Genomic DNA, 17,288 nt, shown 5'->3' on the forward strand with positions numbered 1-17,288 from the left:
GCTCTTGGATCAAACTGATAAATAATTTTCTTTCCCATCGACAACACGTCGTGATTTTTATTGTTTATTTATGAAAGTAAAAATGATACTTTTAGTTTTAGGGTGGCTGAGATCACAGACAAGGGGCTGAAGCCACCCTAAAAAAAGGCCTAAAACCTATAGACTTTGACATCTCTTCACAGGTTGTTTCTCAGCTGAAAGCTACCTGCAACAACCTTTCAGAAGAACAGCTGGCAAAACTGGGAGTGGCTTTGTTCAACTGCCAATCAGAAGTAGAGGGACGTCCGACTTTCCTGTGCACTGAGGAGATGGTACGGTGCCCAATCGGTGTCTTTGAATGATATTTTGTACTTTAGTAATTATTTTTAGTTTATTTATTTTTATATATTTAGTATTTATTAGCTTGTGTCTGTACTAATCACTTTAAAACTAAATCATTTCTGCATAATCTTCCTTTAATGTGCAGTCACCTTTTTTTACCATTGCACAAAAAAAAAATATATATATATAAAATTATAAAAATAAAATAAACTAGATTTCTAAAGTTTGTCGTAACAAACTTTTGATGTTGGCTTTGACGATGCAAGTATTTGCAAAGGCCGGGTGCTTTTTGGAGGCGAGTGGACATAAGGGACAGTGTTACTTTTGGAGGCAAGTAGACCGAAAGCTAGGGTGCCAAAATATTTTGAGGTAAGTGGAGACGAGCATGTGATGTCATCCGAATACTCTTGAGGAAGTTCCCCTCATTCTTCTGAGTGTTTTGATATATGACATGCCCATGTTGTGCTAATTTTCAGTTTTCGCCTGACGTCATCAGAATATCTGTGAGGAAGTTCCTGAGTGCTCTGATATGTCACATGTCCATGTTGTAAAACGTTTTTTGATTTTACATGTATTGAGGGCGGGGCTGCGGGACAACCGAAAGGCCAGTCGGTACACCAATTTAAGCCTTTGTTCAGAGTCTCACCCTAAAGGATCTGGCCGAGTTTGGTGTAGAGAGTTCGGAAGCTTGCCGAGTTATAAACCTCTAAAGTTTATAATGGGAGTCTATGGGGAAAAAAGGCCACTTTGAGACCCGGTACCGGAAGTACCGGTACTCTGATCGCTTAGAAAAGTAAGAGTATAAAACTTCAGACCAGCGTCTACAACATATCCGAATTTGGTTCATGTGGCTCGAAAGCTCTAAGAGGAGTTACTGTTGATATATTTTTTGTCTAAGCTTAAATAGGAAAACAATGTTGGCTTCTACAAAGCGACATAATAAAAAAACATGAGATGCTGGCCAAGAAAACACATACAGAATTTAAAATTTTTTTGTCAAACCGTAACCGATTTAGATTGTGTGTGTGTGTGTGTGCTGATTGATAAACAATCCTGTTTGCAGTCGAGAAGCTTTTATCGTTAGTTTAACCGTATTTCCCTGATGCTGTACATGCAAAATAAACTTTTTTCCCAGGACCGCGGTGCTACATAAAACAACACGGTGCTATGTTAAAGTTAGCTTAGCCACAAAAAGTTCATACTACGGTACGCAACCTAGTGCAAACAAACGCAGTACAGACTGACCATACACTCGGTTAGTGTTAATATTAATCATCTGTTTGTAATATCTGTGGCAGTCCATTAAGGAGTGCACTGCTGACATGGATTCAGACACATGGAACGCGTACCACATCGTCAGCAACCGCGCTCGCTCGGTGTGTTACGCCACACGTCAGCAGCAGTTTCGCAGACAGACCGAGCTTACTGTGAATGCCCTGATCTCAACAGCAACAAACCAGCTGGACACTATGAAGGACCTGAAGGTCTGTATATCTGCAATTTCCTTGTCTATTTTTGTTTTTAAAAGAGTAAAATGGAGCCTATTGACAAGTAGTCAATAAAAATACAAACCTATGTATAACTTGCCATATTACTCAGTGGTCATGTTGGTGTTTCGACCCAGCTTGTACACACTAGTAATTTTATTAGATTTACTCATCGGATGCATAATTATTGACCTGATTTTATTATTATTATTATTATCTTGTATAGCAGTGGTCCCCAACCTTTTTTCGCCGCGGACCACTCAATGTTTGATAATTTTACCGTGGCCCGGTGGGGGGTGGGGCATATACAATTAAATTAAAATTAATAATTTTAATTTAATTGTATTTAAACATGTCTTTTTAACTCACTACAACGTTAACTAAATGAGAACCCTGAGCTTGTTTCTTTACAACGAGACGGTTCCATCTGGGGTAATAGGAGACAATGACACCCGAAGTGTGTCGCTTATGTCCAGTTTATTCCGTTGTTTTGTTTCGGTTGCCGTCACTGCAGAAATCCCCGCTTCACACAGATAGCATGTCGGAAATGACGATAGGGATGTAAGTGCTGTGGTGACAATCTCAGGGTATTCCGCCATGACTTTAATCCAGAACACCAGCAGAGTTTCAAACTTTCTAACGACGTCTGTTTCGTGCTCATTTTTGCTAATTTACTAACAATATACACGTACACCAAACACTGTTAAACATGAGAAAGTACCGGTGAACAGAGAGAAGAGCGATACACACCTTCTCTCCACCAAAGCTACTACACCACTGCCGCTTGCAGCCGCTCAGCTCCAGACGTCACCTAAACCCGGCCCGATATCATGATATTTTGCGCATGCAAAATTGGTGCGGCTTTAGGTGACGTCTCTCAGCTCCCAGTTAACCTCTCGTCCATGGAAAGTCGTACAAACCCGAGAGAAATACACCACAGTAAATAAAATGGGAATAATTTAATGTTCTTTGGGCGGGCCGGTACCATTTGGTCCACGGACCGGTATCGGTCCGCGGCCCGGGTGTTGGGGACCACTGTTGTATAGTATAGTGTTAGGGGCTTTTTACACCTGGTCACTTCATGCGTTTTCTGTGATCCGATAGCTATCCGACGGTAAAAAGACCAGGTCTAAACGCCCTCTGAAACGTTTTCGAGACGGATATATATCCGATGGTTCGAACCCCTTCAGGAGGTGGTCTGGGACAGGTGTAAATGCATGTGGTTGTTCAAGCCACATACGTCAGCGCTATACTCCTCCCAGACGGAAGTACGTCACTCGCAGGTGACTCACGAGTTGCGCATCGCGCCAGAAACACATATGTTTTCCCACCAGTGCTGGCTCCGATCTTTCACCCAGGCGTCTCGTTGGGTCTTAAAAACGCGCTGCTGCAGCCAGCGAAAATGCAGTAAACAGTAAATGATGTTTTTTGTAACAACCGCATACACCAAAGTGTGCTCCATTTCAATTACCCCGGAAATGAGGTAAAATGTATTTATAATTTTTTTTTTATATATATAAAATTGCATTTTGGGCGGGAGTAAAAAGATCGGATCGATATCCGATTCGCCGAGACGCGTTTATGTGGCCTGATGTAAATGGTACAGTTTTAACAGATCAGATGGCAATCTGATCAGAGACAACACATGAAGTGACCGGGTGTAAAAAGGCCCTCGTTTATGTCCGTACTTTTGAGAGTCACAAACCGCACACTTTGTCAACACACTTGGCCAATAAACCTGATTCTGATTAGTTGGCTAAATGTTAATGTGTCACTTTATCACAAACTCTCTGCAGCAGGAGTCTCCAATCCTACGTTGGCAAAATGAAGGTGGTCAAGAACTGTGTGTGTATATTATTAGTAATATTTATTAGCTTCGCTTTTTGCCCTAAACCAAGACTGAAAGTCTCTATTTGGTTAAAAAAATATGTATACACATATATAAAATGTATTTATATTCACTTTAGGCGAGTTACTCAAAGTGGGTAGCTTGTGAGTGGCATGTTGGGAGACTCCTGCTCGAAACATTTGACCTGTGAATGCTTTTCTTTTTTGTCTCTTAAGTCGGAAAGCTGAAATAAGTTTAATGCCCAACAGAAGCATATTCCACGTGCTGTGTATTTGCAGGAAGGACAGCGTGAACTACGGGACATGACGGCTGCATCACTGGACAAGCTGTTGGAGGGTCACGGTGCACTACAGCTCCAGCAGGGGGCACTAAAGGAGGGCCAGGAGCAGTTGGATGCTTCAATCTCTGCCAACTTGCAAAGACTGGCTCAAGAGAAGGCTCTGATCAGTACCGGGCAGCAGCTGGTGGCACAGCTTATCCAGGGAATTACACAGAGAATAGGTGGGTCTCATGGTCTTATGGATGATCAGTTCAACATAAAAAGCAACAATTTCTTCCTGCTCTGAAATCTTTCACTGTTGATCACTCATTTTGAGATGGACTGTATTTTCAATACAGGTTTCAGTGTTTTACGATGTTAAAGGGTCGGTCTCCGTTGTTTGAGAAACGCTTCAGAAAACCGAGTCGGGACGACAAAACTAACGTGTAGCCAATGAGCAGTAAGGGGCGGGTCTTGTCAATGTGGGCGGAGAGTGTTCAGTGCGCATGTGTGACGTTAGCAGAAAGTGGTTTTAACGTTGACATGGAGGATAGAAAGAAAGAAAGAAAGAAAGACTTACGATAAGGCAAGAAGTAGGACGTGTTAATATAGGATCAGCTTTCCAGCGCTGGAGAGAACTGAAGGAGCAGGAAGTTGGCCACATATTCACAGGTTGGAGTTTCCAGAGTCAATAACTCCTGAGCTAAACGCTGTTACTACACAAATAACACCTCTTTTCTATCGTAGTAATGTAGAGAGGCAGCTACAACCGCGTTTTGTGTAGTAACAGCGTTTAGCTCAGGAGTTATCGACTCGGGGAAACTCAGACCTGTGAATGTGGCCGACTTTACTTAAGACGCCGAGGCGCTTTTTTCCTTCTCGATAGGTGAGTAACGTTGGTTTTGCTTTGTTACACAGAACTAATATATGCCTTTGTCCTTTACATCATTATGCTTGTGTGGCATTTTTGCTTGTTTGTTTATCTACAATCGTATTGTTCTTCCCTTCAGCTATGATAGACACGTTTCTTTCCATTAGTTGCCTAGGTTACGTACGTACGTGTGGGAGGAGCTATCGATACAGGGGTGGGACCCATTTGGGTTAGGGGCGTGTTTGTTTTGGTGATTTCAAATGTCAACATTGGCTTTCAAACAATGTAGACCTCACCTTTAATGTCTGACATGTTTCCCTTCTGTCTGCCTGCTTAGAGGTCGTCAGTGAGCAGCTGAAAGGACAAGGTACAGATGTGCAGGAAGGTCATCAGGCAATTCTGAATGATCTGGCTGAAGTCCGAGGGCGCGCACAAGAAATCTACAGCAAAATGGGTAAATCTTCAGCATGACACGTTTAACTAGTTTGGCTTTTCTTTATTTCATCTCAATGTTTATTTTTCGTTTGACAATAATGAATGTTTGTGGGTTGCCTGTTTAGTGATCCTGCTTCGTATCCGTGTCACACCTGGCAACCAGATCGTGACCTTTCTAATCTGTGTAAATTACAGATTTAAAGTTTATTTAAAGCATAGTCTTTATGTATAAATTTATACAGATTGCATTCTTTAACGTAATCTTTGGCAACCCTGTAAATTTAAATGTACCACTTTTTTCTGTCGAACTGTTTAACGTTTGTGATTCTCCACTGAATCCTGTTTCAGAGCTGAATCTGAATGGCGTCCTGCAGCAGCAGAACACAACAGTGCAGTTCTACGCTGAGCTCATGAGGAAGCTGGAGCGCATGAACAGCACTCTGGGATACATGCTGACGTACCTGGACAGCATGCAGAGCAGGCTGGAGGATCGACTGCATATGATCCAAGGATACCTCGGATGGGCTGGTGCTTAACTTCTTATTTAAAGCATGTTAAAGTGTTCAAGTGTCTGGAGTTCCATAGACAAAAAGTGGCATTGAAATTTCCTAGCTAAGTATGAAAATGTTGAACATCTCTAAATTACCTACGGATCACAAGTGGGCTGGGGCAAGATTCTTTATATCATATTTTTGTGTATTGAATATAATGTGAGTGGGTGGGGGGGCACGGTGGCTTAGTGGTTAGCACGTTTGCCTCACACTTCCAGGGTTGTGGGTTCGATTCCCGCCTCCGCCTTGTGTGTGTGGAGTTTGCATGTTCTCCCCGTGCCTCGGGGGTTTCCTCCGGGTACTCCGGTTTCCTCCCCCGGTCCATAGACATGCATGGTAGGTTGATTGGCATCTCTGGGAAATTGTCCGTAGTGTGTGTGTGCCCTGTGATGGGTTGGCACTCCGTCCAGGGTGTATCCTGCCTCGATGCCTGAGATAGGCACGGGCTCCCCGTGACCCGAGAAGTTCGGATAAGCGGTAGAAGATGAATGAATGCATGAACTTAAAAGTATCAGGTCAAGGATGATATATAATTTTATTTTTTCTCTTCTCCCAAATTCAGGTCTGAGTCTGCGTGCTGTTTGGGTCTGTGTGATGCATGCTGGATATTTCCTGTTCTCTGCAGTCCTGCTGTCCTTTTTGCAGTGTCCCACATTCTCCCGTGTCTCTCTGCTCATCACTGTGCCCATCAACGCCATCTCTGAGGTCAATCAGCAGTCGGCTCTTGACCTGGTCACACTCTCTCTGCTCCTCTTTACACTCTCACTGGGTTAGTTGCTGCGTGTGAATGCACCACGTGTGTGTGTGTGTGTGCCATAACATTGTGTGATCATTGTGTGTTTTCCAGCACGTTGGTTTGTGCTGCAGTTGTTGTGGGCCCTGTCTAACTTGAGGGGCCAAAAGTGCAGTGATGTTCATGCTGCTCTTTCAGCTCCTCCACTTGAGAAGACTCCTGAAAAATCAGCAAAGCCTTTCTACAGTCTAGCAACGTCCTCAACACCTCTAGAGTGAGTCTTTGTGTAAGAGAGCACTCTTATGCCTTTAGCCTCTTATGTCCTAATGTATATTATAGACTAATGTTGTTAATAAAGGCCATTTCTTTATAGCAAACATTAAAGGTGGGGTCTCCGTTATTTTAAAACTGAGTCGGGACGACAAACAAAACAAACGTTTAGCCAATGAGCAGAAAGGGGCGGGGCTTGTCGACATGGGCGGAGAGAGTGTTCAGTGCGCATGTGTGACATTAGCAGAAAGCGGTTTTAGCATCGACATGGAGGATAAAAACAAAGAAAGAAAGAGAAGAAAGGCTTACGATAAGGCAAGAAGTAGGACGTGTTAATATAGGATCAGCTTTCCAGCGCTGGAGAGAACTGAAGGAGCAGGAAGTTGGCCACATATTCACAGGTTGGAGTTTCCCGAGTCAATAACTCCTGAGCTAAACGCTGTTACTACACAAATAACACCTCTTTTCTATCGTAGTAATGTAGAGAGGCAGCTACAACCGCGTTTTGTGTAGTAACAGCGTTTAGCTCAGGAGTTATCGACTCGGGAAACTCCGACCTGTGAATATGTGGCCGACTTTACTTAAGACGCCGAGGCGCTTTTTTCCTTCTCGATAGGTGAGTAACGTTGGTTTTGCTTTGTTACACAGAACTAATATATGCCTTTGTCCTTTACATCATTATGCTTGTGTGGCATTTTTGCTTGTTTGTTTATCTACAATCGTATTGTTCTTCCCTTCAGCTATGATACACGTTTCTTTTCGTCAGTAACCCACGTACGTACGTGTGGGCGGAGCTATCGATACAGGGGTGGGACCCGTTTGGGTTAGGGGCGTGTTTGTTTTGGTGATTTCAAATGGCAACATTGGCTTTCAAACAACCCAGACCCCACCTTTAAGTATAACTCAATACTAAAAGAAGCAAAAGGGAAGAAAATGCATTTTTTATTTATTTATTATACATATAATTTTCTCCCCCTTAATGTTTCAATTATTTCTTATTTTCCATTTTCTCCACTCACCAGCCAGTTCTCCCCTCTCATACAACTTACTGTACAGTGAATGTTATTGAACTGCTGCTTATTCTGAGTCACAGTGTAGTTTAAAGACACTCGGACGAACGTGATCTGCCCTCTTCCACACACATAATGTCCTAGACACCCATGAAGGAATGTTTTCTGTTGCTGTGATTGACTCATTTGGCTTCTTGACCTGTACGACAGGAACGTCAATGGGCTTCATGATCTCGGTGGCTTCATACTTGTTACTTGTTACTTTCAAGGTGGTTTGCAGTTAAAATTGGATCTCTAATATAAAAAAAAAGTTCATAACCATTCATCGGTTTGTGTTTTTACACTTGATTTTGTTTTATTGTTTTATTTATAAGAATAAAACACAAGAATCCTATCTTCGCTTCTACCAATTCTCTAACTATGTCTGTCTATTTCAGAGAGCTGGACTGTGATTTGGAGCCAGAGGTGCCATTTGTAGGTCAAGACAGCTTTGTGACAGGTGACGCTCGTATACGTGTGTGTGTGTGCATGTGAACCTGTACATGAGGGCTTTAAAACATTTGTACATGGGTCATTTATTGTGTGCTTATTATTTATTCTGCATGGTGTAGGAGACCCGTGTACGGTGGCTTTATCTCCATCTCACACGTATGGGCCGCCTAGCCATGGGTGTTTATCTGTAGGCACCCCCAGCCATTCTACCCCCAGACTGAAGAATCGACATAACCTTGGAGGAGTGAGTAGAACATGTGCATGAACACGAACACTCGTACCTTTTTATATAGAGGGGAAAACGCGATCTTTTCAGCTGTGCATGACTTACAGTGACCGTTTTATTTTGGATTGACGTGTACACAAAATACACACACGTACTGTACATAAGACCTTAGTAAAAGATTGATAAATGAGACCCATGGTTTATAAGAATAAAATATTTTCCTTAAGAGTAAAACCTGGTAAACTGTTAACATTTAACCTGTTTTCTCATTCAAGATTGGGTCGGTTTTTGCAACATATTAAAGGAGCGGTGCACGATGTTTGAAAGCCAAAGTTGACATGTAAAATCACCAAAACGAACACGCGTCTAACACAAATGGGTCCCACCCCTGTATTGATAGCTCCGCCCCACACATACATGCGTAACCCAGGCAACTATTATGGCGGAACTTGCTGGGGAGGCTGGCCGAAGGGATATTTTTTATCAATAAATGAACACCATGAGTAATACTATGGTAATACAAATGTGTTTTTGTAGCACTGTGTGTTGTAGCGTGAAAGGTTTAGCTCCGTTTCACGCGGAAGACGTTCAGTTCTCTCCAGCGCTGGAAAGCTGATCCTGTATTAACACGGTTCCTGCTTCTTGCCTTTATCTTAAGCCTTTTCATTTTTATCCGCCATGTCAATGTTTCAGTCGCTTTCTGCTAATGTCGCACATGCGCACTGAACACTCTCTCCGCCCATATTGACAAGACACGCCCCTTTCTGCTCATTGGCTACATGTTTGTTTTGTTTGTCGGCCGGACGCATTTTTCAAACATCTTGCACGTCACCTTTAATGAACGAATTTTTGTACTTAATCCTTCTCTATTTTATTTTTTAATCTTTTCCGTCATTTTGTATAAGGCTGTTTTTGAGAACATCAGCCAGAGGAACTTAGTAGGGATCTTGGATATAGTCTGCAAGTCCCGGAGCTCCAGCCCCAATCAGTCAGTAGCCAGCAACAGGTATTTCTGTTTAAAGCAAATGTAGTTATTTATTTTTTTAGTGCTAATATAGATGACTCTTTCTGCTTATTATTCGGCAATACTCAACACTAGATTGACTTCTTCTTTATCGCAGCTCTTTCTCAGGGCGTCCTCTGTGTGGTGGCATCACCAGACTGGGACAGCCATGTAAGAAGAGGGCACTGGCAGGTCAGGACTTCTGTAGGATCCATGAAGGGGGACACAACTCCTACAGTCACCTGTAAACGTGTGACACACCTGTAGCACAGCCAGCGTATCGTGTGTCTTTTCTCCAGTATGAACACTTCATTTGTTTTTAACATTTTGCATTAAGTCTTGTTTTTACAAAATATTTGTACAGTTGGTAATTATAATAAATTATTACAAAGACCTGAGATTCGAGTGTAGTTTGTATGATTACAGAACATTTTTAATCATGTTTTTTGTTTGTCTTTATATTTAATTGTACTAAAAAAGTTTATGAAAGACTTTTACAGGCATTTATAGTTACGTACATCATTGTGTGTTAATGAGATGAGACCTGTGTCTTCTTACACACCATTAAAGGCTCATTATTAATCTTGGATTACGTGTCCTGTCTATCAAACATGTTCTGGTGAATTAGATGTTACTATGAAAACAATAACGTATTTGAATTATTAGTTTAAAATACTAGAAATTCACTTGCAGTGGACTACAGAGGTAAAAAAAAAAAAAAGAACAATGAACAGAACTCTTTAATTCCTGTGTAAAGCCATAATTATTGTATCATTTTATTGACCTCAGTTGACGATCCAAACGCTGGACACTAATTAAATTCAACATTTTATTTTGTATGATGATTAGTGAGGTGAACCAAATTTAGTGGTGATCATCTTCCTCTCATCTCAGATCTATCCGATCTATAACGATAAAATAATGACTCTAATTAGTCGTCATGATGCAAACATCGCCAAGAAATAATTTAATCAACAAAAACCTTTAATCCTCACCTTCATCTATATTCTCGTTGTTCTGTCCCTCAGGCTGTACTGTAAAATGAACACCGAGAGTGTCACATAGAAATAAATAGTTGTAGTTTAGTATTTAAACAGAATATTTTGTACTTTATTTAGTTTAATATTTAAACAGAAATGACTCACTGTTAATATTGTGTTCAAAAGCCACTTTGCCTCCAAACCTGTTGTTATGTACAATGTTTTGATGTGACTGGCTCCCGTCGTTCCTTATGTTGAAGGTCCCATCTACAATTTAAAAGACAAAATGCCCTTCGTTAATTAATGATGGTGTCATTTTTACAGTATGAATCGATATGAAGAAGAAGAAAAAAACAAGTCAATTCAAGTACTACTTTGTTCTCTGGGCACAAATGGACCTGCTCCTTCTCTGGGTGGAGGTCCTGCAATACAAGCCAAGATGTTACAGAAACCTACATATGGTACAAGGCAACATTCTCCTCTCTCAGATATTCATTGTGCTTTAATAAATCATAGACAGTCATTTATTTCAACCTTAGCTAAAATATAAAATATAAGTTTTCTCACCAGTGTAATTGGTACGACTTGTAACCTGTCCATTGAATTCATTTCTGTCCAGAATATCACCCATGTGCACACCGCCTTCTGTAACGTCTATGTTTATTGTTCTACGTTCTGTGAAAAAAACAAAATCATTTCCAACCCATGAACATTTGAGAGATCCTGAGTAGTGATGCGGTCGGTTTTTTTTTCCATCCCGCGGGTCCCGCTGTTATGACATTATCGGCCCATCCCGCACCGCTGTATCTCTTTTTACAACCCGCCCCCCACCCGCGAACATTACTTGAATTTCACGCAATATGTTTTTTATATTTGTTTTTAATACCCGCCCCGCAGTAAGGTGACAATTTCTTTACCCGACCCGCGCATCACTATTCCCGAGCTCAGTGTTACTTAGGTATTTACTTAATAGAAGTACTTGCCGTGGTTGTTTGGTGGTCCTCCGGCCATGTTACACAGTACAGATGCAGGACGCTTGTCTATCAAACTTCCTTCCTTTATGGATGATATAAGTTGCCCCTTTTCCCCCGAGGCAGTTTGAGTGCTGGTTCGGAACCTAATTTAAAATAAGTTCTTTCTTTTTAGACAGCCAAAGCACCGACTCTGAACCAGTTAAAGTTGTTTCTCTGTAGCACCATAAGGTCCAAATTAATAACCGCTTACACCAGCAGCTGTTTGCCGCTGCAGCACTGACGGTAATATGACACGTTTATAGTGACGTCAGACTCGGCTCTGTGATGGCTCTCTATCCTATAGAAAGGCAAACCGGTTCTTAGAAGGTTCGCCAGTGGGAACAACTTTAAACCAGCACCAGCTCTGAACTAACAACCGGTTCTTTCTGGTGGAAAAGGGGGAAATTACATACCGTGTTGTTGTGTGGCTGAATTATAGAGATGCAACAGGAAGTATGAGCTGTTTTGTTCTCTCTTTACCTTCTTCATTTGCTTAATTTTTGCATACCTGCTTGTTCTATTGTTTTTGTGTTTTACACTCAGTCTTACCAATACACACAAACACACACACACACACACACACACACACACACACACACACACACACACACACACACATGTTTATCACACTTTAATGTTTTAGATCATCAAACAAATTTAAATAGCAGCAAAGAGAAAGAAATGCAAATATATAAAAGAATAAAGATATAATATAATATATAGAATGTACACAACAAAAAGTATAAAAAAGATACCACAAGTAAGTAGTTACACTAACAGACATATTGCACGGTTTTAAAATTTCTGTTATTGCACATGTTTAAATGACTTTGTTATTTGTTATTATTGCAGTTAAACAGTAATAACAGTGTGTATTCATGGTTACTGCGGCAGGGAGAAAAGAGCGTCTGTATCGATCCTTCAGACACTTAGGATGTAACAGTCTGTCACTGAAGGAGCTGCTCAGAGCTGAAACCGTTTCATACGGGGGTGAGAGTCGTTCAATGGTGATAGCAATGGTGATAGTTTTGCTACCATCCTCCTTTCTCCCACCTCTTGTACAGCGTCAAGAGGAATCCCCAGGACTGAGCTGGCCTTCCTGATCAGCTTGTCCAGTCTCTTCCTTTCTGCAGTAGAGATGCTGCTGCACCAGCAGACCACACCATAGAATATGGCTGAGGCCACCACCGAGTCAAAAAAGGTCTTCAGTAGCTCTCCCTTCACTCCAAATGACCTTAGTCTCCTCAGACGAAAGCTCACAGTCACGAGTCCTCACATACTGTGGTTGGTTTGTGAGGTTGTCCAATATCCAAGCAGACAGATGATGGTCCACTCCCATGTACACCATCTGATCCCTCTGAAGCACAGGTTGGATGGTGTTAAAGCACTAGAGAAATCCAAAAACATGACTCTCACTGTGGTCCCAGCTTTTTCCAGGTGCGAAATAGCTTGATTTAGGAGCATGATGACAGTGTCTTCCACTCCAATGCCAGGTTGGTAGGCAAACTGAAGTGGATCCATTGATGGGCTCACTAGAGGTCAGAGATGAGTGAGCACCAGCCTCTCCAATGTCTTCATCAGATGCCAGGTCAGTGCTACTGGTCGGTAGTCCCCAAGGTCTTTTGGGCATTACGTCTTTGGTACAGGCACGACGCAGGATTCATTCATTCATTCATTCATTCATCCATTCATTCATCCATCCATCCATCCATCCATCCATCCATCCATCCATCCATCCATCCATCCATCCATCCATCCATCCATCCATCCATTCATTCATTTATTTATAGATAGTGCTATTATAGATTATTCTTTCTGCTTATTATTCGGCAATACTCTAAACACTAGATTGACTTCTTCTTTATTGCAGCTCTTTCTCAGGGCGTCCTCTGTGTGGTGGCATCACCAGACTGGGACAGCCATGTAAGAAGAGGGTTTGTGAGGTTGTCCAATATCCAAGCAGACAGATGATGGTCCACTCCCATGTACACCATCTGATCCCTCTGAAGCACAGGTTGGATGGTGTTAAAGCACTAGAGAAATCCAAAAACATGACTCTCACTGTGGTCCCAGCTTTTTCCAGGTGCGAAATAGCTTGATTTAGGAGCATGATGACAGTGTCTTCCACTCCAATGCCAGGTTGGTAGGCAAACTGAAGTGGATCCATTGATGGGCTCACTAGAGGTCAGAGATGAGTGAGCACCAGCCTCTCCAATGTCTTCATCAGTTGCCAGGTCAGTGCTACTGGTCGGTAGTCCCCAAGGTCTTTTGGGCATTACGTCTTTGGTACAGGCACGACGCAGGATTCATTCATTCATTCATTCATTCATTCATTCATTCATCCATCCATCCATCCATCCATCCATCCATCCATCCATCCATCCATCCATCCATCCATCCATCCATCCATTCATTCATTCATTTATTTATTTATTTATTTATAGATAGTGCTATTATAGATTATTCTTTCTGCTTATTATTCGGCAATACTCTAAACACTAGATTGACTTCTTCTTTATTGCAGCTCTTTCTCAGGGCGTCCTCTGTGTGGTGGCATCACCAGACTGGGACAGCCATGTAAGAAGAGGGCATTGGCAGGTCAGGACTTCTGTAGGATCCATGAAGGGGGACACAACTCCCACAGTCACCTGTGAACGTGTGACACACCTGTAGCACAGCCAGCGTATCGTGTGTCTTTTCTCCAGTATGAACACTTCATTTGTTTTTAACATTTTGCATTAAGTCTTGTTTTTACAAAATATTTGTACAGTTGGTAATTATAATAAATTATTACAAAGACCTGAGATTCGAGTGTAGTTTGTATGATTACAGAACATTTTTAATCATGTTTTTTGCTTGTCTTTATATTTAATTGTACTAAAAAAGTTTATGAAAGACTTTTACAGGCATTTATAGTTACGTACATCATTGTGTGTTAATGAGATGAGACCTGTGTCTTCTTACACAACATTAAAGGCTCATTATTAATCTTGGATTATGTGTCATGTCTATCAAACATGTTCTGGTGAATTAGATGTTACTAGGAAAACAATAACGTATTTGAATTATTAGTTTAAAATACTAGAAATTCACTTGCAGTGGACTACAGAGGTAAAAAAAAAAAAGAACAATGAACAGAACTCTTTAATTCCTGTGTAAAGCCATAATTATTGTATCATTTTATTGACCTCAGTTGACGATCCAAACGCTGGACACTAATTAAAAACAAGATTTTATTTTGTATGATGATTAGTGAGGTGAACCAAATTTAGTGGTGATCTTCTTCCTCTCATCTCAGATCTATCCGATCTATAACGATAAAATAATGACTCTAATTAGTCGTCATGAAGCAAACATCGCCAAGAAATAATTTAATCAACAAAAACCTTTAATCCTCACCTTCATCTCTATTCTCGTTGTTCTGTTCCTCAGGCTGTACTGTAAAATGAACACCGAGAGTGACACATAGAAATAAATAGTTGTAGTTTAGTATTTAAACAGAATATTTTGTACTTTATTTAGTTTAATATTTAAACAGAAATGACTCACTGTTAATATTGTGTTCAAAAGCCACTTTGCCTCCAAACCTGTTGTTATGTACAATGTTTTGATGTGACTGGCTCCCGTCGTTCCTTATGTTGAAGGTCCCATCTACAATTTAAAAGACAAAATGCCCTTCGTTAATTAATGATGGTGTCATTTTTACAGTATGAATCGATATGAAGAAGAAGAAAAAAACAAGTCAATTCAAGTACTACTTTGTTCTCTGGGCACAACAGGACCTGCTCCTTCTCTGGGTGGAGGTCCTGCAATACAAGCCAAGATGTTACAGCAACCTACATATGGTACAAGGCAACATTCTCCTCTCTCAGATATTCATTGTGCTTTAATAAATCATAGACAGTCATTTATTTCAACCTTAGCTAAAATATAAAATATAAGTTTTCTCACCAGTGTAATTGGTACGACTTGTAACCTGTCCATTGAATTCATTTCTGTCCAGAATATCACCCATGTGCACACCGCCTTCTGTAACGTCTATGTTTATTGTTCTACGTTCTGTGAAAAAAACAAAATCATTTCCAACCCATGAACATTTGAGAGATCCTGAGTAGTGATGCGGTCGGTTTTTTTTCCATCCCGCGGGTCCCGCTGTTATGACATTATCGGCCCATCCCGCACCGCTGTATCTCTTTTTACAACCCGCCCCCCACCCGCGACCATTACTTGAATTGTACGCAATATGTTTTTTATATTTGTTTTTAATACCCGCCCCGCAGTAAGGTGACAATTTCTTTACCCGACCCGCGCATCACTATTCCCGAGCTCAGTGTTACTTAGGTATTTACTTAATAGAAGTACTTGCCGTGGTTGTTTGGTGGTCCTCCGGCCATGTTACACGGTACAGATGCAGGACAGTTGTTTATCAAACTACTTTTCTTCCTTTCTTCCTTTATGGATGATATAAGTTGCCCCTTTTCCCCCGAGGCAGTTTGAGTGCTGGTTCGGAGCCTAATTTAATTTAACCATAAGGTCCAAATTAATAACCGCTTACACCAGCAGCTGTTTGCCGCTGCAAACACTGACGGTAATATGACACGTTTATAGTGACGTCAGACTCGGCTCTGTGATGGCTCTCTAGCCCATAGAAAGGCAAACCGGTTCTTAGAAGGTTCGAAGGTTAGAAGGTTAGAAGGTTCTTAGAAGGTTAACAACTTTAAACCAGCACCAGCTCTGAACCAACACCCGGTTCTTTCTGGTGGAAAAGGGGGCAATTACATACCGTGTTGTTGTGTGCATTGTAAAATCAAATAGTATACTTCACTAGAAAAATGCTATTATGTTTACTTAAATCTGACTAAAATGTTGAGTTTACTAAAAATAGTTAATTATTGGTATATTTGTTAAAATAAATATTTGAGATTACTAATAAAAACTAAGTAATATTACTCGAAATGTTTGAGACGAAACATTGGGCATGCGCAATGAAGCACAACTCCCCTCCCTTTGCTGAAGCTCATGGACTGAAGATGGTTTGAGCATCCACCGATTAAGTTAATTAATTAAGGCATATTTTTGTTTTTCTTGTTTGTTAGTTTTAATCATTCAACACTTCAATTAATATTACTTTGTAGAACATGTTAGGAACGTTTAAACTTGTCTTTACATAATCATCTTTTGGACCGTTTGTAGCTTTGAACACCTCGTCTTGGATACCAACATCTAAAATGTTATTTTGCACTTTAGATCTGTAAAATCGAATTGCCGGTAAATTATTTAAAAATTATTTATTTTTGTTAAATTGATTACTTGGTCGTGACAATGCGGGACCTGGCAGTGTAACTTAACTCGTCTATAATTGCCATGCGTTATAAAATCTAGCCATTTTCATCGTGGTGTGGTGTGGCGGGGGTTCGCGAGTTGTTGGAAGGAAGGAAGGAAAAAACGGGATATGGGAGGCAAAAAAATCGAGAAGAAGAAGAAAAAAAACGGGACATGGGAGACAAAAAAACTGCGCGCGAAAATACAAAAGTAAAGTTAATTACACAGCCGGTCTGAATGTCGCCAGCGCGTGCACTGCGCGTGCATCTTGCGTTGTAGACAGCGTTGAAGTGTAGGTTACTGAATAGTACAGATACAAGTTTTCCATAGCTGTGGCACCTTCCCCAGCTTCAGGCTCCGGTCAAACATGTACAGCAATATGCCACACAACTGGTCTGCACAGGTCTTAAGGAGCCTGGAGTTGATGCTGTCTGGACCCACAGCCTTCCTCACTTTGATCTTCATT

General features: G+C 41.1%; 1 protein-coding gene and 1 long non-coding RNA gene across 4 annotated transcripts in view; both read left to right on the top strand.

Annotated features, from left to right (window-relative positions):
• Positions 1-9,905, top strand: part of bmb (brambleberry) — a 12,327-nt gene extending 2,422 nt beyond the window's left edge. Inside the window, exons 3-13 of one of the 3 annotated variants that reach the window (XM_047819447.1) lie at positions 183-311; positions 1,620-1,805; positions 3,936-4,158; positions 5,125-5,241; positions 5,571-5,750; positions 6,336-6,542; positions 6,621-6,780; positions 8,224-8,300; positions 8,398-8,522; positions 9,410-9,510; positions 9,626-9,905. In XM_047819447.1, the coding sequence (XP_047675403.1) occupies positions 183-311; positions 1,620-1,805; positions 3,936-4,158; positions 5,125-5,241; positions 5,571-5,750; positions 6,336-6,542; positions 6,621-6,780; positions 8,224-8,300; positions 8,398-8,522; positions 9,410-9,510; positions 9,626-9,755 (1,635 nt within the window). In that variant the 3' untranslated portion in view covers positions 9,756-9,905. Of the gene's footprint in view, positions 1-182; positions 312-1,619; positions 1,806-3,935; positions 4,159-5,124; positions 5,242-5,570; positions 5,751-6,335; positions 6,543-6,620; positions 6,781-8,223; positions 8,305-8,397; positions 8,523-9,409; positions 9,511-9,625 lie in introns of those variants that run through there. The other 2 variants (XM_027140922.2, XR_007144099.1) reach the window with 2 other exon arrangements.
• A 6,606-nt stretch (positions 9,906-16,511) lies between these two features.
• Positions 16,512-16,978, top strand: LOC125145673. Its single transcript, XR_007144102.1, has 2 exons — positions 16,512-16,768; positions 16,883-16,978. It is a non-coding gene; the product is annotated as an uncharacterized LOC125145673 (long non-coding RNA).
• Positions 16,979-17,288: the final 310 nt, after the last annotated feature.

The sequence above is a fragment of the Tachysurus fulvidraco genome, chromosome 10 (assembly GCF_022655615.1).
Source record: "Tachysurus fulvidraco isolate hzauxx_2018 chromosome 10, HZAU_PFXX_2.0, whole genome shotgun sequence".
Taxonomy (NCBI): Eukaryota; Metazoa; Chordata; class Actinopteri; order Siluriformes; family Bagridae; genus Tachysurus; species Tachysurus fulvidraco.